General features: G+C 41.4%; 1 protein-coding gene across 1 annotated transcript in view; it reads right to left on the minus strand.

Moving 5' to 3' along the window:
- Positions 1 to 3,593: 3,593 nt before the first annotated feature.
- The window catches only part of ST8SIA4 (ST8 alpha-N-acetyl-neuraminide alpha-2,8-sialyltransferase 4), a 112,425-nt gene continuing 94,036 nt past the window's right edge, over positions 3,594 to 21,982 (minus strand). Inside the window, exon 5 of the mRNA XM_006035355.3 lies at positions 3,594 to 4,911. Within this exon, the coding sequence (XP_006035417.1) occupies positions 4,629 to 4,911 (283 nt within the window). The 3' untranslated portion in view covers positions 3,594 to 4,628. The remainder of the gene's footprint in view (positions 4,912 to 21,982) is intronic.

Raw genomic sequence — 21,982 nt, forward strand, 5'->3', positions numbered from 1 at the left:
TCTGTAAACTCTCTTCCTGTTTAATATACATTTAGAACAATTGTGCTTTTTCCTACACAAAGTAACAGTGCTCTTAAAAAAGTGTGCAATCTAAGGGAACTAAAAAACTGATCCTGCAAAATGCTGAACACTTACATAGGTAGGTTGTGAATACTGTCATGTCTCAAATTAGTCAATGGGAATAAGGAATGTTTAGCACATTACAGGATCAGACCTCAAAGAAACAGATATTGAACCCACAAATGTTTTTTTCTGCCAATTACAGTCAATATAAACATGTTTCAACCTCAAGAGTGTGTTGATTTTATTCTGAAGTAAAAGATTAGTTCCGTGTGGTATTTGCTAATTGTGGTTTGATTTTGCAATGCACATCGTATTGCCCCAACTAGTTCAGCAGATGTTACATTGGGAGTTCAGGGGGAAGGAAGAATAGGCTCAAAGCTGAAAATTTCACAGACATTTTTATCCGTTATTCTCCATTAAACTAAGAGAGACATAGTCCTCACCACAGAAACATTACGATACTAGTTTATTAACCACTTACAACACATTTATCTGAATAAAAACAAATTCTTTTGCCAAATTTGCCTTTTTGTAGAACTGCATGGAAACATCATAACCCATTTCTGGAATTTAGCTTAATTTCAGGATATTAGCAAGAAATTACTCCTGGACATTTTTATATCTTATGTGGAAAGAAGTCAGTCTTTTGAGATCATCCCAAGCCTCATAGCCTCTCCAAATCTCATATTAACAGCAGGTGGACTCCTTGTCCTTTTGCTTAACTAAGTCAGTGATTAAGTTGGACGATAATATTATTTTTTACGCAGATTGTCCGTGCTCGTTGTGCTGTAGGTGGTATGGAGACGTAAAAACATGAACCCTGTTATGGTAAGACAGTTATTGTTGTGCGTTAAGACCCACACAGTGAAGTTCACCCCATCCTAGATCCCCTAGTCCTGTTAAAGTCCTGGGGATTAATCCATTCCTGTCCTCCCTGAGGGAAAAATAGTTGCAGAGTAGATGTACAATTGCTTAACTGCAGTAAGAAGGGAGCTTAACAGAGGGACACAGGCACCGTGGAACCCTGGAACATAAATCCTACTCAATGGGTACATCTACATGAGATACTGACCAAGATATACCATGCAGCAGCACATCGTAGCATGGACAGTGCTAATATGCTACTGTGCAATATTATTAGGCTACTACACAGTAGTGGCACCTAAAAGATGTTCACCAGTGCTACTGCTCAGTAATTCTGGCTACTGTGCATTTATTACTTGCTAATACAAGTACTAAATAAATATACAGTAATGACTGCGCAGTAGCATCTTGTGTAGATGCACCCAGTGATGTTCTGTTCCCTCTCTCTCCTTTAATATCCAGTATTTAAACTCAAACGCCTTCACCTATCATTCCATTTTTGTCCCACTGGTTGTACTTGTATCACAAAAGAAGCCGATATTTTGGTGTAATAGGAATTAAAATGTTTTCATCTGCTTGTCACTCTTTCTACTTTAATAGATGTTAAAGTATTAAAAAATCCTTTCAATGGAAAAAGTTTTAGCCAGTGATGACATCCTTTTCTGACTATGACTGACATTTGGGAGCAAAGGTGAGAGAAAATTCACAGAATACAAAGTAAAGAGTATGATAGATATGCGAACAAGCCAAACAGACACTTTTCTAAGCTGCTAGAGCAGTGATCCCTAACTTCACTGGCCCATGGGCAATGCTACTGAGCTAGAAATATACTGTGTGCAACACTATATTTTGCTCTCCCTGTCAACCTTAATTAGAGGGTCTTGCAGGCAACATGTTACCCATGTGCCATGAACTGGGGACTACTGGTCTATGGAGCTCAAGGAATTCATATCTCAACAAACAAAAAAATAATCCCACCATAAAACTGTGGAACAAAAGGCCTTCCTTTACAATAACAAGTATATCTCCCATACTTGTTTTAAATTGTTGCCCTTTAGAAATAGTCTTATAGGGGTTTTCAATTATTCAAGAACAAGCAACTTCAAATGACCTCTCTATCACCTTAACCTAAAAAAAGTGTAAATCCTCAAATGCAGAGCACCAAATTCTAAATCCTAAAACAAAACCAAAGTAAACAAAAGCTTTGTGAGAGAAGAAAAAATGCTAATTGTGCCTATATGATGCACAACCTTTAATCTCAGTTTGTTGACTGCAACAGGGAGCACTTTAACCTCCTCTGTGACAGATTTGGCTATTGAGTCTGTGTAATGATGGATTTCCAAGCCATGGTAAGTAAGGAGTGGTGTTCATGTAGTGTGGTTTGGTTCTGAAATGCACATGCATTTTCCCATATCATTTCAAGACCTGAAATATACTGCAAGGGTAGAGAGGGGAGGAGAAAGAACTGTGCCAAGGTTGAAAACTTAACAAGCAAATATATTGTCTAGTATATCTGTACAGGTTTTTTGTGATCTGCCATCCTGTTCAGTACAGTGCAAACATGATGGTTCTTACTTCATTTACATTTCTCTTTTCTGGACAAAACCTATGTTGCACAGATGTTGTGGGCAGGCAGAGACCTAAGCAACATATGAGTGACATGTTCCAAGTATTTTTTGTGAGCTGGTGGGGACACAATGGGCATTATTGGAGGCTTGGTACAGCTCCAGAACCATCCTCAAGTAAGATGCAATCAGAAACAGTGGCAGAAAACACATTCTCCCAGAATCATCTTGTCCAATGCCAGCAGCTGGGATTAGGGAACCCTCATGTGGCCAAGATAATTTTATATTAATGTGCAATCAGAGAGCATAAAGACTGTATTTGTTCTTTAAAACTAGTTCTTTACTCTTCATGCTACTGCAGTGATGCCCACTGCCTGCTGTTAAGTTTCCTGAGATGCACACCAAATTCCAAAAGGAAAGTGTTCAAATTTGTCTTAAATTCTAATGCATTCAGGCACTCTAATTACATGTTTGTGCTATGAAGGGAATAAGGAATGGTTTGGTATTCCACAACCTGCAGAGCCCATTTCCTGTTCCTCATGCCATTTCTAACTGTCTTCTCAGAAATAATAGAAGAGGACAGTTATTCTGTGTGATTAAAAAAAGGGATTTCAGAAGCACGGATGTAAGAATATTGTAGAATGATGTTATTTTAATCATTTACTTATTAGACTATCAAACTAATATGAGAGGTTTATTGTCCAACACTAGATAACATTCTTATTTAAAAGAACTGTGTTTGACTAACAGTGTCTATATTGTCTATTCAGTTTTTTAAAACCTATTTTAATATGGTAGTTGGATGTTGTGGGGTCTTTTTTTCCTCAAAATTGGACAAAATTTCAGGAACCTATTTTTTTTACCACCTTGGTTTAAAGAAATTAGAGATCCCCCAAAATAATTTTTTCTATTTAGTAAACTAGTGTGTTTTAATACAAGAATTATGAAATTGAAAAATTCCTTTTGCCTAAATGGAAATAAAAATCAAATTTAAATATAGCTGAATGCTTGCAATAAACAGTATTAGATTTTTCAAAAGAACAAACCTTTCCTGGCAAAGTTAGCTTAGAAAATCTGTTTGAAGCTTCTTCATTCAAACAAGTCAGTCAATATAAATTACAGTAAATAATAATACCCAGAAACATTTTTTTCCTCAGCAGTACAGCAACACAGTACTAAATGTACATGTTTTTTCATAAAAAGAAAAAAGGTAGCTGTATACAAAAAATCAGTGTATCTTTGGTACCAAAAATAAGGGCACCTTCTTGTTACACATGTCTTCCCTAATTGACATGTAACAGACAAAACTTTCTTTAAAAATGGCTCAAAAATACTGGTCTCTGAGGGTTCTGTTTAGCTGTTACTGACAACTACAGCTAAAAAACAAACAAAAAATTTAAAAAATCCAACGATATGGAGTTTTGGAATTGTGTAACAACCGGATACAACACAATTAAGATTGTTAAAGTATTTGATTTTTTCCCCCAATAATAACCTTTTTCTTCTAAGACAACTATTTGATGACTTCTTTAAACTGTTCATATCATCCTTATAAAATCCCTTTAGGGTTACAATACCCAAATGCAAGAAAAAACCAAACAACAACAACAAGGAACCAGCAACAAAAGATGAGGTTATAATACAAGGTCAGACAGTCCCCTGACTGAAGGCATTTACTTGATCTGCTTGATCTTACAGACTTCACATCTCTACTAATTCAACCAAGAATTCTTCTGCCAAAGGCTGTTTTATTTCCCCATGGGCAGATTCCATCCACTGGGTATTTCTTCTATAAGCTGTCAGACTACAGTAGCAAGTCAGCAGTAAAAAAGGGCTATTTGCTGCTTCTTTTTTTCATGAAGAATGTATCATTGGATCTTGTAAACAGTACTGATTATACATTCAAGCTTTGTTCTTAGTGAAAAGTGGCACTTACTTGAACCCTTGCAGTCAAGATAACTTTCGTTTTATAGCACTTTACAGGTATAATAGCTGGTAATGGACTTCTGATAAACTTCCTTTTCCCAATGGCTTATTGGGTATTGAAATATATCCTCTGTGGTATCCCATTGCCATTTCACAACATCTTTATGATGAAGTGCATATTCGGTATTTTTATTGTACTGTACATGTGCTTTATTGCTGTACACATTTCCCTGTTGTTAGTTTAAGTGCTCCTCTGTTATGTAACATATATAAAGTTTTAAACTCTAATGGCATTCTATGAGGGCTGGCATTAGAAAAATACCGATACTTTAAATCGTCGTAGTAATGGTATTTGACTGGTTTTCCATTTAAATCCTTTGGGAATGGCCAGAATCCATACAGATGAATTTCATCACAAAATCTGGTAGCCAGGGTGTACATAAGGAGACCGGTGCTGGGTCTTTTGATATGGACTTTGTTTGTCAGCCAGTACCTGCACAACAAACAAGAAAAACACACAGTATGAATCATCCATCCGTGAATCATCCATCTGATGAAAACAGAATGTGAAATAAGCTTGTTTTTATTTTATTATACATATTTTCTTTCATTCATGTTTTTATTGGCTTCATTCACTTCCTTGGCATGGGTCTACATACATTGGGTGGTTTCTTCCTCATTAGGACTTGACTGTAATATCCTTCTTAACTGCTGATGATCCCTGACTTACTCAAGTAATCCCATTGCTGTTCAATGGTATGACTTGTGTCGGTACACATTTTTGTATATAAGGGGTTGACAATCTGGCCTCTAACTCTTCTCTCTTTGTTTTGTACTTGTTAAATCATAGCCAATTAGCCAGTTTTATAGATCCTCAAATACACAGATTAATTGCTTATGCAAAAGTAGGGGCTCAATTATAAATATTTTTGTGCAATGATCTTCAGTTTCCCTTTGAAAATAAAATTGTCTCATTATATTCTGTTCAAATGTTATAGTTAACGTGTGATTCATTATTCATTTCTTGGTGTAGCATAAAAATTAACAATTTAAAGTAATACTTTAACTCTTTAATTTAATTTCATTTCTTTTACCAGTGACCAGTCAATAACTATTTTATAAACTTACTGATAAATTATTCTACCTTTGATTGTTGTCTATACACGTACTAAAGAAACCCCATGTATTGTATAATACATTTGCCAACTTGATATATGAATCTGTGGGTGAAATCAAAACTGTAACAAATAAGATGCATCGAATACAGCAATCAGAAGTACTATGTAGCACTATAGCTAGAGTATTCCTTTGGTTTTCAGTAAGCTCTCAATTCTAAACTCAACAATAAAAATATATAGCTCAAGAGATTTTGTACTGGATGTCATTAGTCATAAGTTTCTTAGGATTTGTAAGTATATATAGGTGATGATTCAAGCCACATCAGCTACAAAAGTTGGTACAAAGAGTGATAGACAGAAAAAGCAGCATAAGGATGTGTAGCATCTACTAAATTTAGGCTTTGTTCCTCTTGTATCAGAAAACAATCTTGACTTTTGGCAATTCGATCAGAAAACAATTCAAGTCTCTTTTCTGGTATATTTTTAATAAATCTAAGGAAATGTATTCTGGAAGCCACTACTGAGCTAAAACATTTGTCGACAGAATTTATTTTCTTGATTTTATTCAAGTTTTCCTATGGTTAGTTGTTAAGTGACAGATGTGCCAATATTTTCACAGGATCTAGTAATGAGGAAGTAAACTTTTTTTTTTAAAGTTGTTATGACCAATGGAATGAAGCCATCTGGCATGAAGATACTGCTATACTGGAATATGTCAATTCAATTCAGAAAAAAAGGAAATAGATCAGGTTTATAGTAACTTGAGGCTGAAGAAAGGCCACCCAAATGAGGATTTGCAGTTGAGTTCCAAACATGATCTCAAGCTCTCAAGGCTAGCAGATGCTGAAAAATGCTGGTAACTTGCTCAGTGCAACAAATGGAGAACCATCACCTATGTGATACCCTACCTGTTCACCTTGGACTAACAGGCAAATAGTCTCAGAGATTACTTTTGCTTAAAAACAATAAGTGAATGAGAATATTTAATATACTACATAACAATATTGGAAATCTTTCATAACTGCAAACCTAGTTACATTTTGTCTTGTATATGTATATTTAATTAAAGGTTCTGCATCTATAAAATTGGAATAATGACATTTACCCTCCTTTGCAAAATATGCAGAGATCTCCGACTGAAAGTGCTAAGTGAGAGCTGTCTTATTACTAATATTGAAACAAATAAAAATGGTCTGATTTGTTCTGAATACTTATAAATCCTACTTAAATTAATGAGATTTTATGTAGAGGTGCACCGATACATAGGTCCAATATTGAATAGGTACCGTTATAAAGAAAACTGGCTGTATCAGATATCAGAACAATGGGGCCAATAATTTGGCTGATAAATGCCTGTGCTGTGTGCAGCAGCAGCCACAGCCGCAACACAGTACTCAGGCAGCGAGGAGCACAGCCAGCAGCATGGACAGCTGCCTCCAGCTGGTAAGTCTGGTGTGGTGGAAGGAGAGGGGGAAGCAAATCAACTCTCCCCACAGTGTGGGAGGGGCCAGGGGCAGGTGCTGCCCAGGCTGGGAGGGGAAAGCCACGGCTTGTAGGGGCCAGGGGCAGGTGCTGCCCAGGCGGAGGGGACGAAGCCGTGGCTCATGGGGGTGTGCGGGGAGGTAGCTCCCGCCACTGCTTGCACTCTGGGGGAGCATGGGAGGCATGTGTCCTCTGGATCTGCATGGGTTGGGATGGGCTACAGCCAGGGCTGCATGGGGATCTTCTTGGCTGGGGCTGGGCTTGGAGTGGGCACCAGCAGCTCTGGGAGGATGCTGCATCCACCCCAAATTTTGCCCCTGCTCCACTCCCAGAGCTGCAGCCACCAGCTGCCCAGCACACCCCCACTCAACGGCCCCCACCTCCACCCATGCACTGGGAAAAGCGGGAGCTGCACTGAGCAGCTGGCAGTGGCACTGGGAACAGAGCGACGGTGAAATCTGGGGTGTATGTAGCATCCTCCCAGCGCCACCGGCACCTGCTCCAAGCCCAGCCCCCACCAAGAAGAGCCCTGCACAGCCCCAGCTGCAACCCACCCACCCCCCACCCCGTGCAGGTCCGGGGGGGGACATGTCCCCCTCCCCGTGCCCTCCAGGGGTGCAAGCAGTGGCTGGATCTGCCTCCCCCACCCCATGAATCACAGCTCCAGCCCCACCCCACCTGGGCAGTGCCTGTCCCTGCCCCTGTCCCCTCCCTCACCATGGGGTGCATTGATCTGCCTCCCCCATGCCTCTTCCCTTCCCCTCCCCTTCCACCACACTGGACTTACCAGCTGGAGGCAGCTGTATTGGAAATTGGATCGGTATCAGCCAATATGCCTCCTTAAATATTGACTATTGGTATCGGCCCCAAAAATCTCTATCGGTGCACCCCTAGATTTATGACTTTTTCATTGATGAAAATCAGATCACTTTAATTTGGGAACTAAAACAGGATTTAGAGCTTCAGATTTAGAGTTTTCAGATGGACAAATGGGCTTTAGTCAGAGTTAAGCATCGAACTGCCAGTATCTTTAAAAGTCTTCACCATCCTATTATTTTTAAAGCAACAAGTTTAAAATAGAGTACCATTATTAAGAAAAGAGTTTTTAATCTATCACAAGCTTGACCAGGACCTCCCTTCATACTTAAATACATGATGTTTGTATAGTACTTTGAAGTGACCACATTCCATAAAAGTTAGTTAATGTTGGAATGATAGGCCATGATGATCCAGAAATTATGAGCGAGACAAGGATTGTTGTGGGTGATATCTGTTATTGGACTAACTGTATGGTTGGGATCGACATGCTTTCAAATCCCTGATAAAGAACATTTCTCATAAGAAGCTTGTCTAAATCTACACCAACCATGAGGTTGGTCTAATATAAGGTATTACACACAACATTCCTTGCCTCTCCCATAAGAGCTATGTGTTGTTGCTGTTTGGAATGTAGATTTATTTTTGTAGGAGTATATGACCACTATTGTGAACTCACATTTGCCCAGATGAATAAGCATGGGAAAAATTTAGTTCTAAGTAATACAGAGTATGACATCAGAGCAGTTCATAAGATACTAAAAATATTAATTCTTCAGAAACTGGCCTTTTCAGTTTCAACCCTATCCCTAACCATGGTGCTGCTGCACTGAAGTCTGAATTGGCCCTTGGTTAGACTCTAGTTGCTTTCAAGTTCAAGAACCTAACCTTGATTTAAAAAGGACATTATATACACATACACATTAACATACACATAGCAGGTATATATATAGAGAGAGAGAGAGAGACAGCAACTTCTCAAAACAAGACAAATATCATACAAAAGACACACACACACAATATATTTACATAATATATACACTATATATAAATATTGTGTATATTATATACACAATATATCAATATCTATATATAGAGATATAGATATATTGTGTACCTATAGTGTATAAATATCTCTTTTGTATGATGCTCATATCGTTTTGAGAAGTTGCCTGCTTCTGTGAGTTAAAACCTGCTCCAATATAAACAGACATTATACATACTGTGTGTGTGTGTGTTTACACACACACACACAAAGACACACATACACACACACACACACACACATCATTACAGTAAATAATAATACCCAGAAAAAAAAATCCTCAGCAGTACAGCAACACAGTACTAAATATACATGTTTTTTCATAAACAGAAAAGGGTACCTGCTTCAAACAGATTCATAAAAAAAATAAAAATAAAGGACACTGTGTGTGTATCTACATACATATATACACATACATACACACACACCTATCTACACACACACACACACACACACACCAGGCATGTCTCTCTTAAGTAAGTTTAACCTAAAATCACCATTTTTAAGGCACATTAAAAGCATGCATTTGCACGTGTGCACCCTTAATGCACCTTTAAAATGGCACTTTAAAGCTATGTGAGCCTAAATTTGATACCTGCACAAAGCAGATATCAAATTTAGGTGTGAATAGCTAAGTCACAGTGGAGCATTTGTAGATGTGCTAATGCTCATTAACGTGGTGTGCATCAATGGATAAACACCGTGTTATGGCACATTAGCGCATCTGCATGTGTGCTAATGCAACTTAGCTATTCACACCTAAATGTAATGTGCCTTAATGCACATTAGCGTGTCCATGTGTAGACACATACCTAAATCACCTAAATGTACCTTAAGCAAAGGTGCATTGCATTTAGGCGCATGTAGATACATGTGTAGACATGGCCACTGTGTATAAATATGTCTTTTGCAAGATACTCATATTGTTTTAAAAAGTTGCCTGATTCTGTGAGCTGAAAGCTGCTCCGGCCTTGTTACTCCAATCACAGATACTTCAAAGATATTGAAAGATGTAACTCAGATATGTGTTTGGCCTTAAAAAATGTTAATGAGCACAAATTAAGAAAGCAAATACCATATATATGTATATGTGTGTAGGTACAACAATTGCATACTGTTCTTGTTTTCATTAACCATCATTTTTAGGCAGGAGAGACCTCTTAAAATATTCCCACAATCATCTGCTTCCTCCTCAGAGAGATTAACCCCAATCTTCTAAAGCTGCATGAACAGAAGACATAGAGGGTATCTGGGACATTTTTCAAACAAGTACCAGGTTCCTTACCTGAAAGCAATGTCTGATTAGACTCCCTGGGCACATCTACATGTGAAATTAAGGCATTGCAATAAACTCTGGTGGATATCACTGGAATTGCTCCCAGGTGCCTCATTTATACAGGTGCTTAGGACTGCAGCAGCCTCAGCTGACAGTGGGCTCTGGGGGTCAGCCTGACAGCTCAGGACTGCTCCAAACTAGCTGTGTGTGCTGTGGAGGAGCTGGCTGGGGCACAAGGGTGCTCCAGTGTGGGCTAGCTGGCAGGCAGCCCCCACACTAAAGCACCCTTGTGCCCCAACCACCCCCATCAATGCCTACATGTGCATTGCTGCACACTAAAGAATGCCACCGTAGGATAGTATTTGTGTTTACAAGTACTAACCTACAGCAGAGTTAATTAATTTACTGTGACCTAATAGGGCCACATGTGTAGATGCAGAGACTTCACTGTGGAGCAAATTAGGCAGCTCCACAGTAAACATCTCATGTATATGCACCCCCTAAGTCACAATATGAGAAACTTGTTGAACTTCAGGTTGTAGATACAGATACAAAAGTATAGGCTCAAATCAAAATACAGGTATTTTCCCTCAGCAAAGACTGGTATTAGCCTATGCAGAATTGATGTCAACTCCAATCCAACTACAAGCAGGTGGTTACAAAGTCAACCTACCAGTCTAATACATAGTTGCTTTGAAACAAATAGTAGAATCTTGGTGTTTCACCATGCTGGTCCTCTGTGAATCATTACGACCTTATGTGAATTATACTTATGATAAGGAGTGCACCGATAGAAATTTTTGGGGCCAATACCAATAGCTGATATTTAAGGAGGCATATCAACTGACACCGATCCAATTTCCAACACAGCTGCCTCCAGCTGATAAGTCCGGTGTGGTGAAAGGGGAGGGAGGAGGGAAGGGGTATGGGGGGCAGATCAATGCCCCCCATGGGGCTTCCGCCACTGCTTGCACCCTGGGGGGTGCCGTCAGATCTGCACATGGTGGGATTGGGGGGGGGGGGTGCTGCATGGGGCTCTTCTCTGCGGGGGATGGGCTCAGAGTGGGTGCTGGAGGTGATGGGAGGATGCTATATCCACCCTAAATTTTGCTGCCACTCCACTCCCAGTGCCGCCACTGCCAGTCACCTGGCACAGCCCTGGCTGAATGTCCCGCATCCACCCATGTGCTGGGAAGAGCCAGGACTGTGCCAGGGAGCTAGCAGTGGCAGCACTGGGAGCAGAGCGGCAGCAAAATTTGGGGTGGATGCAGCATCCTCTCAGCTCCCTTTGGGGACCATTTCAAGCCCAGCCCCCACCAAGAAGAGCCCCATGCAGCCCCAGCTGCAGCCTGCCCCACCCCATCCTGCACAGATCTGGAGGCAGACACCCCCCCCTGGGGTGCAGAGAGAGGCAGCAGCTGCCCCACCAAAGAGCTGCAGCTCGGCCCCTCCACCCCACCTGGGCAGCATCTGCCCCTGCCCCCTCCTTCACCATGGGGGGAGTTGATCTGCCCCCCCATGCCCCTTCCCTTCCACCACACCAGACCTACCAGCTGGAGGCAGCTGTCCACGTTGCTGGCTCTCCTCCTCACTGCCCGAGTGCTGCACTGTGGCTGTGCACAGCACGGGCATTTATTGGCCAGATTATCGGCCCCATTGGGCTGATATTCAACACAGCCAGTTTTCTCTACATTGGTACCAATCCGATATCGGACCGATGTATCCGTGCACCTCTACTTATGGTGGTATAACAAGATCAAGCCTTACAGAAGTAAATTTACAATGCAAAAGTAGTTACATATTTTTGGCAGAATGAATTAGTGCAAATTACCTCCAAGCGAAAGAAAGTAGTTTTGGAAGTGATGAAAAAGAAGCATATCTGAGCCTATCAGGCATACCATAGTCTATTGTCAGTAGAATTCACAACAGGAATTAAAAGCCTATAATGATTTTTTTTCTGTTACCTGTCAAAAATATGTAACTACTTTTCTGGTAAAACGCTTTCCCAAATCATACTAAAAATAATGTAATTCTTGGATCTCTCGCACAAAGAAGAAAGGCGCTCAAATGAACACTCCACGCTGAACATATAGTATTGACTGAAATTTATAGCTGGACTTTACAACTTGAGATCAACTCTACTACATATCATAAGAATATAAATACAATGATGAAAGGAATAAAAAGTGAGAAGCAAAACCTTCTACAGAAACCATATTTGTCATCAGTCAAGAATAAATACATCTCACCTTTGTAACACCCCAACTCCACCCTCTGTTTGAATTAATAGACTTGCCCTTTTTTCTTACCTTATTTTGAGTTATGTCCCTAAACTGTTTTTTTTTGGAAATCCTTAATTCTGTAAATAACTGCAGTGATTGATTAGCGTAGAGTACCTGTTCCTTTCCAAACATGAGGGGCAAAGATTTCTTAGGGTGATATATTTTATTGGGTCAACTGTATATTTAGGATGGAGTTAGACAGACTTTCAAATTGCAAGACATTCTGAGCAAAACAAGCAGAAGGTAGTGTAGATTTGCACCTTATAAGCTAACCAAAATGTGTATGCGTGTGTCTGCGCGCATGCATGCATATGTGCATACAAACACACACACACAGCACAAACTTTCATGAGCTATAGTTCACTTGATCAGACGCTGTTGTCAGAAGCTATCCTGCCTACTACTTGATTTCAGACTAACATGGCTAACTACAGCTGTCTGATCAGACTAAGCCAAGCACAGAGGTAATTTCATTTGCCAGGTCCAAACAAGGACCTAGGCCACAACACCTAACTTTTATGTCTCTGGCACCTGAAATTGAATCCAAAGTCCTGAGTTAAGTGCCTATCAATGTTAGAATGTGCCTACCATTCTCAGAAAGTAGATCCAGAAACTCCTCAGCTAAGCTCTGGAGCCAACCAATAGGAAATGTTTAGCACTGAATTTCCCTCTCTAAGGTTTAGGTGCCTCTATGCACTGGAAATCCAAGAGTAGCTGCCTACATGCAAGGTTCATTCTTTGCATGGGCAGAAGAGCAAGCAAGCAAGAAAAAGAATGTGTTTGCATCCTATTAGTTAGGACAGTCATCTGGATGGAGAATCTGAGTTTTGGCCCCCACCACCATTGATAATGCAAAATGCATAAATGGTCCAAGAAAAATGGAAGGAAGGTTAGGACCTGAGGGTTACAGTGAACAGTAATGGATATGAGCCAACAGTGTTTCTTGTTGTGAAGAAGGCTAATAGAATGCTGGGCTGCATTAGTAGGAGCACTGCCTGCAGAGCATGGGCAACTGATGCCTCCCGAGTCTGGGGGGGGCACCAGATCGCGACCAGTGAGGGGAGGGGGTCCCCCAGTGGCCCATTGCCTACTGAGTGGGGGGTCCCCCAGTGGCCAATTGCCTTGCCAGTGGCTGGCACTTCCAGGGGGTGCACAGCCGATCTCAGGCCGATATGCACCCCCCGACGCATCGTCAATGCTGCAGAGCGAGGGAAGTGATTCTTCCTTTCTATTCAGCACTGGTGAGGCCACATCTGGAGTCCTGTATCCAGTTTTGGGTTCCCACTACAGAAAGGCTGTGGACAAACTGGAGAGAGTCCAACAGAGGGCAACTAAAATGGTTAGAGGTCTGCGGCATATGACTTATAAGGAGAGGCTGAGGGAACTTAGCTTATTTAAGTCTGGAGAAGAGAAGACTGAGGGTGGATTTAATAGCAGCCTTCAACTACCTGAAGGGTGGTTCCAAAGAGGATGGAGCTGGACTGTTCTCAGTGGTGGCAGATGACAGAACAAGAAGCAATGGTCTCAAGTTGCAGCAAAAGAAATTTAGGTTAGATATTTGGAAAAACTCTGTCACTAGGAGGGTAGCAAAACACTGGGGCAGGTTACCCAGAGAGGTTGTGGACTCTCCATCCTTGGAGGTTTTTAAGACCTGGATAGACAAAATCCATCCTTGGCTGGGATGATCTAGTTGGGGTAGTCCTGCTTTGAGCAGAGGGTTGGACTAGATGGCCTCCTGAGGTTGCTTACTACTCTAATTGTCTATGATTCTATGATTATTTCATAGAATGCATACCTTATAGCTGGGGTCTCTGGGCTTCCCCTCCCAGTTATGCTTCCTGTGCCTACTCCAGCTCAGCAGAGGAGCCTGCTGCAGCCAGTGAGTCAGGAGAGCAGGGCTGGGGAGAGGGGAGGGAGGCTGCTTGTATGCATGGAGCAGTGGGGAAGGGGGCCATGGATGTGGTCCCATGCACCACTTCAGTAGGGATCTAAGGGCTTCTCAAAGAAAAGTTATCCAACATCACAATGTAAGCCTACAATTGGCACAGGCCTAGGAATATGTCACCTTTACCCTAAATTTTCCCATTCTCGCCCCTGCCTAAGTTTTGAACAGACATCAAAGAACTGAACTATTTCCCTCCCTCATCCAAACTCTCTCTTGGCTCCCAGAAGCAATATCAACAAGCAAAGCTGCTCACAATAGAAGTGCATAGCAGTAATTTGCCAATTTAAAACCTTCCTGATTAGTCATGTAAAAATGGATGTCATTAGCAAAATGCTGTTTGGTTAGTGGCATTAAACAATAATTACCATACAGAGAATTATCTACATTTAAAGTTGACTTAGTCATTAAATCTTGCATTATGCAATATTAATGACATTACATAGTACATTAATATTTTTAGGTAATTTATTTATGTGCTGCAAAAATAATATAATGTAAAAAAAATTATGTAAACTGGTGTGTTTTCATTTTTACTGTGCAACATTAAGAATAATTCCTTTAGAAAGTTACAAAATATTTAACTGCATAATTTGCATTGAATTTCTGTTGCAGAAGTATATCGGTGTAGAAAAGGAGTAAGACATTTTGCAGTTTTAGAACAATGTTTATATTAGCTTCTGGGAAAAAAAATAAATTATTGTGATAGAAAGGAGAGGATGGATTTGTCTAACAATACTTGTCCTAAACTTCTTGCATTATCCAGGTAGTGGCAAAATTATGACACAAGTCTTTTGGTATGGAAGTCTTTCCCCCCCTCTGCACCTCCGCAAGAGGAAATGCTTATGTAGATACTAAAACCAACAAACATTATATTGTAAAAATCATTACACTACAATTGTGTATAAGAAGCAAAACAACTATAAATCTGAATTGATACGGTCTACAAAACTGAGGTGAGGGTAGGTTTAATTTCACATTTTTCACGCAATTTTATTGCATAACTAAAGTGACATTATATTGAAAAAATGCAAAAGCATTACATGATTGCTATTGGAGAATGGTGTATTTGTTTTCTTGGCACATGTCCTGTAGTATTGTGAAACTAGGATGAATTATAGTACCTTGGACTGGTGAGATCCCAGCTCTCTCTCTCTCTCTCTCTCTCTTTTCTCTCTAGGCATAAATTTCTGAACCTGAACTGTACTAGTTAAGCTTGAGCTAAGTTTCCCCAAATACTTAGTGAAACCAGGGTAATACTGTAATTGTTTGTGTTTGTTTTTCTTTTGCATGTCTATTACTACTAGGTACCATTATATAATTCATATACTTAGTAATAAATAACTTTTATAGTCAAACTGATAGTAACTGGGTATATTTTTCCTTCTCTGCTTCTCCTTCCTCACGTGCTCTACAGCAACGCTTCTTTTACCTAAGCTAAAGATCCCTGTGAAGCTCAAAAATACTGTGGGGTCTGCTCATCAAGAGGCCAAAGATTGGGATGTGCTGAGTTTGAAACACATAAGGGGATCAGCTTGTACAGGCTGATTGACCCAGTTTGACTCAGACGTGCCCTTATGAACTGAATGCTGGCCCATGAGGGTGTCAGCTGGACACCCAGCCAGATTCAGAGGGATTCTGTTCACCTGTGTGCTTGTGTCTGACTGCAGTTTATTGTTGCTCTGATGAACTGATTCTTGGCATATGAGGGTGTCAGCCTGTCCATGGTGATCAACCCGTCTGGGTCAGGCGTGTCACGTTAATCTGCGTGTGTGTTTGTGTGTGTGTATGACTGATTTGGTGACTGGAAGAACCCAGCCCCATTGAAACCTGAGTCCTGCAAGATAGCTCCATTGGGGGGGAGGGCTTGCAGAAGGGAGAGATACAGCTCCGTACAGAAACACAAGTAACACAAGCAGCACATTGACAGAATTACCAAGACCCTAGAAATGTACCCCTAATAAATGGGCACCCCCCAAAGTAATGGGCAAATCTGGTAACAGCTCAGAGGCATAAGTAGAGAGCAGAATGGGAAAATAAGTGGGGAGGGAAGCTGCCACTAAGCATGGAGGGGAAGTAAGGAGGTGCCAAAAGTGGCAGTTGGGGGAGTGAAAGTACTTGCTTTTGGACTTTAAATAGTCCCCAGCTGCTACTACCGTGGTGTGCTGTAGACTCCACAGAAGACCTGGGTGTCTAGGGCTGCTGGAACCAGAGCTGCTGAGCTACACTATGGAAAGCGGGGAAAGGTGTGATTATGCCCCATAAACCTTCTGAGTCTGCCTCTCACTCCTTGTCCAAATCTTCTTTCATGGACTACTTGCTCAGTTTCGGTGATCTTTACCTCCTTCAGCTTGGCTTCTAGTCTTAGACCATTAATACAGCCCCACTTTTTGCCTCTGACCCCAGGTCTTTATTAGATCTCACTTCCCCTCATTTTCTTCTCTCACTCCTTTGGTTCCCATTCTCATGAATCAACTAATCCAAATCTCTTCTCAAACTGAAATCCTAGTTTCACTCTATCTCTACCAACTTCCAGCCCCATTCTATGGCCCATCCCAGACTCCTCCACCTACCCATCTAGTTTCCTTACCCATCCTGCAGCCCTGACTTTTTCCCTCTGCAGTCAAATTTGATAGCTTCATCCTCCATCCTCAATGGATGTGTCTACACAAGATGTATTAATGCGCATTAGCCTAAGTTAACATGCATTACAAGCATGCATCTACATGTGCAAGCCCTTAATGTGCACTAACTTAACCTAGTTGCACCTAAATTTGATACCTGCAAATGCATTAATCAAATTTAGGTGATTAGTTGATGCACATTAACGTACGTGTAGATGTGACCCGGCCCTAACTTTAATGCCGGGTCTTCCCTGCCACTACAGGGCCAGCCTGATCTCAGCCCCAGGGAACATCCAGGGGCTGGGGTGCTGGGCACCTGCTTTGGGGCCCTGCCCCCTAGGCCCACCCCCACAGCCCCCCACTCTAGGCTTGAAGACCCAAAATATTGTAAATAATTCTACCCTTGTATATTGTTTCCCACTTGTCAATGGGCTTTTTATCATTGGTGGGTGGGGAGGGTGGTAGAGGGGCTCTGTTGGTTGAGGGGGCAATGGGGAGGGGAAGGAGGGGTTCTGTTTGTTGAGGGGGGAGGGGAGAGGGATGGGGATGGGTGTTGTGAGGGTAAATCAAGCTTTTTTGTTTCACCCATTTTTGTGTCCTGAAAGTGGTGCTGGGACTGGGCAGGGGGTAGGGGGTATTGGAACAGTGGGAAAGGGAGGATAGAGCAGGGAGTGCAGGAGGAGGGGGTCAGGCAAGGCCTCCTGCAGCTGATGCCCTGGCCCCCAGTGGTGAGTGTGTGGCTGGCCTGGGGCCTAGCAGGGGGGGGCCTGTTGGGGCCAGCCATTCAAGCACCATGGCCAGCAGGAGTGTGGGGCACTGGTTGTTGCTATAAGGGGCCAGGCTGGAGCAGCAGGCACTGAGAGGCAGGGGCAGGGGCTGGAGCATATAAAATTTTAGTGCAAATTCTTATTGTTTGGTAATGTTAAAAGCAAGCAAAAACAGATTCTTAAAATGGACAGCATTAGGTGACTTGAGTGATAGGTAATTATTCCAATAGTCTGCTTATTAGTAGCTTGTTTATTTAGCCACATCTCATAAGAGAGAGTTTTCATTCCCCTGATCACCCTAGGGCTGCATCCAGATGTTTGCTTCCAACGGTATAAACAGTAGTGGCACAAATTTGTGCTACTACTTTGAGTTTGAGCACATGCCCCTGCATGTGTGCTTTGTTGTGGGACACATTGTCCCACTTTGGTGAAACTGCCCTTGTGCAGTTCTTCCTGGCTCCTGGTATGCTTGGAGCAGACAGGGCCCAAATAGAGCAGCAGAGATGCTCTGGCCAGTTGTCAAGAACGTCTCACTGGAGGACCAATCTTCCATTTTTTCCAGTGTATGCTATTTTTGCATGTGTTGTGCCAATATCTTTCCAGAACTTTTTTTTGCTGCTGGGAAATCCTGGTAGCAAATTTTGCCCCCGCACTGCAACTCTGTAGCATGGGGCATGTTTTAACATTTCATGCGTGTGGTTTGTGGAGCCACACACTGCACATGCCTACATGTGGGGACATGGCCTAGTAGTCCATCTCTGAACCTGTTCTAGTTTCTTTTTTTTTTTTAAATGGGGTGGGGTGATGAGAATAGAGGATAGAGATAGAGATACTATCTAGTCTGAAACATCCTAGGATCACATTTGCCTATTCTTGACTGTCACATGGGTAGCTTATTTTTATTTCCTAATAGGCTCCCACATAATGCTGCCAAAATTTTTGGCAGCTAAATTCAAGATCTTGTACTTTGCACTATTTTATTCCATTTTATTATTTCACTCCTCTACATCATACTATTCTGATCCTCCTGTTTTTTATGTAGTCTCATCAATTGCTGTATTACATTTTGTGCCAAAATCATTAATAAAACTATTACATCTGAACAATCCCAAAATCAATCCTTAAGTAACTCTGTTAGAAATATCAGAATGAGGGAATATCACTTTCTTCACTCTCCACTGTTCTCTCCCCTTTAGCCAGTTCTTTACCTACCTTACATTTCTACTAAGCCACATCTTCATGATTTTAACTAATAATTTCCCATGTGGAACCATAACAAGTTTTTTTTTTTCTGAAGTCTACATAGATCAGACATTTCCGTTATCTAAAAATTATATTATAAAAATAAAGTATCTGGTTAGTCTAGCATCATCACAATTGGTAAACCTATTTTGCACTTTAGCCCAATATTTATTTTCCTTTATATCTTTATTTTTTCCTTCAAAATTTGTTCTATAATGTTGTATACTGTTGATATCAGACTGATAGGCATGAAGGCAGGTAACCTTTTCCCCCCTTAAAATGTAGATACTGCATTGGTTATTGGTCCATCATGTAATATGATGCCTGGGGCTTGATAGATTTACTAAAAATCTTCGTTGTCCTTTTATATGCATCTGGAGAGGATGGAATCCCCATGGAAACCTTCAAGCAGAGGAAGAGGAGCTCACATCAGTTTCATGCCCTCATATTAATGATCTGGAATGATGAGGAAATCCCAGAAGACCTTAGGGATGCCATGCTTGTGACAATCTTCAACAAAGGAGACAAGTCCAATTGTGGAAACTCAGAGGGATAGCCTTGTCCGCCACAAAAAAGATCATTGCAAGAACTCTCCTGAACCATCTCCTTTAGGGTCTACAGCATCAAGAGGCACAACTGACATAATTTTCACAGCTTACCAGCTTCAGAAGAAATGCCAGGAACAACATAAGCCTCTCTACATGGCCTTCTTTGACTTCATGAATGCTTTTGACTCAGTTAGCCAAGAAGTGTAGAAGATCCTTCTAACATACTGCTGCTCTCCGAAATTTGTCACCATTCTCGGCCTGCTGCATGATGTTATGTGAGCAGTGGTTCTCAGTGATGTATCTCTCACAGATCCCTTTGAGGTTAAAACAGGAGTTAACCAAGGCTGTGTCATCACTCCAAAATTGTTCTCAATCTTCCTTGCCACAATGCTACATCTGACTACCAACAACATTCCAGCTGGAGTGGAGCAAATCTACCAAATAGATGGTAAGATGTTCAACCTCAGCCAACTCTGAACTCAAACCAAAACCACTTTGACCTCAATCATTGAGCTACAGTACACTGATGGTGCTGTAGTATTTGCTCACTTGGAAGCAGACCTTCAAACAATCGTTGATATCTTTACCAAGGCATACAAGAAAATGGGATAGACACAACATTCAGAAGATTAAGTCCTCCACCAAGCTGCTAATGAATAATCCTCAATGCTGGTAATCCAGATCTATGGTGTGACTCTGGAGAACACTGAGTATGTTCCATACCCCAGAAGCCATCTCTTGCAGAAGGCTGACATTAACCAAGAAATACAACATTGCCTCAATTGTGCAAGTGCAGTCTTTGGATGCCTGGTGAAATGGGGGTTCAAAGATTGCAATGTCAGATCTGAACCAAGCTCATGGTTTATCAAGAAGTTGTGATCCTCACCTTACTGTATGGAACTGAGACATGGACAATGTACAGAAGACATCTAAAGTTGATGGAGAAGTACCATCAACACTGCCTGCGAAAGATCCTCTGAATCCAGTGAGAAGACAGACACACTAATGTTAGTGTCCTCCTGCAAGCAAACATCACAAGTAATGTGATGAGGTAATTATCATCCAACATCAATTTTGCTGGGCCAGCCATGTCATCTGGATGTCCAACTCTAGACTCCTGAAGCAAGTTTTATTCTTTCAGCTCAGCCAAGATGTACACTCAAGGTGAGAGCAGAGAAAACACTTCAGGGATGTTCTCAACATCAATGTCGGCTCACGGGAGACTATCATCCAGAACTGCCCCAAATGGAGGAACAGTCTGCTGCAGGGATCTCAGTACTTTGACACCTTATTACAACAACAGGAGATGGAAAAGTGGGAGTAGCAGAAACACGTCATGAACAAATCAAGAATCCAGTGGCAAGAATCCAGAGGGACACGTTTGAGCTACAGTATTCTGTCAATCCTGGATAGGCCTCATCGGCCACATAGATAAGACAATAATGGAAGACAATCATCCTTGACTGTGAGGGATTACCAAAAACAAGAAGACTTCTTTCAGAATCCTGGGAATGAGAACTATCTGGTTCCTCTTGACTTGAGTGAAGTAAGATCATATATTTTGCCTCATATGTGGTGATTTCCATACCTTCATTGCTCCCACTTGTCCTCACTGAAAATTTAATCAAGGTATTAATTTAGTATTGGCAGGATACCTAGACTACCTTTAACTTCTCAGCTACACTCAGTGAATATTGACCCCTTGTTTCTTCTTTCCTGTTTTCTTTTTCTCATATGACTGACGAACTTTTACTATTTGTTTTAATTCCTCTCATCTTAATTATTGATAATTTGTATTTTATCACTGCACTTCCTGATCATGACAACATAGCTTTCTTTATGGATTACTTCTTTTTTTTCCATTCCTCTTTCTTATTGCTAAAACTCTTTCAGGAGTAGTTGTCCATCCAGTTAAACCTGAAGCCTTGTCCTACAAATTATTTCCCTTGCTTTGAAAAGAAGTTCCATTCCAGAAGTTCCACCTATTCCAGTCTACTTCTTAGTCATGGAAGTGGACTTGGGCACCTAAGTCAATTTTATTACACCATGCTTAAGATCTGGCCTCTAGTTTTAGAATTTTAGGCTAAATAAAGTCCCTGGCAGAAGCACTCTAACTATCACACTTTACTTAAAGTGCTATAAGTTACAGTGGGAAAGAACCAAACAGACATTTGCCATTCAGTGGGGAGTGGCTCAGTGCCTGCCTGCACTGCCTGCCTGCACTAGCACATCTCACAATAGACTGTTGGAGCAGCCCCTCTCACCAACCCCCAACCCTCCAAAAAAAAAAACTAGTGACTATCAGCTGTGGCTGGTGGGGGAGGAGGGGGAACAGGACTTCCTGCTGTGAGGGCCCCCACAGCTTGCTGGCTGGGGCTGGGGGAGGGGCATCTGGGTCTGTGCGGTAGGAGTCTCCCTTTCC

Source organism: Alligator sinensis, unplaced genomic scaffold (assembly GCF_000455745.1).
Source record: "Alligator sinensis unplaced genomic scaffold, ASM45574v1 scaffold1214_1, whole genome shotgun sequence".
NCBI classification, from domain to species: Eukaryota; Metazoa; Chordata; order Crocodylia; family Alligatoridae; genus Alligator; species Alligator sinensis.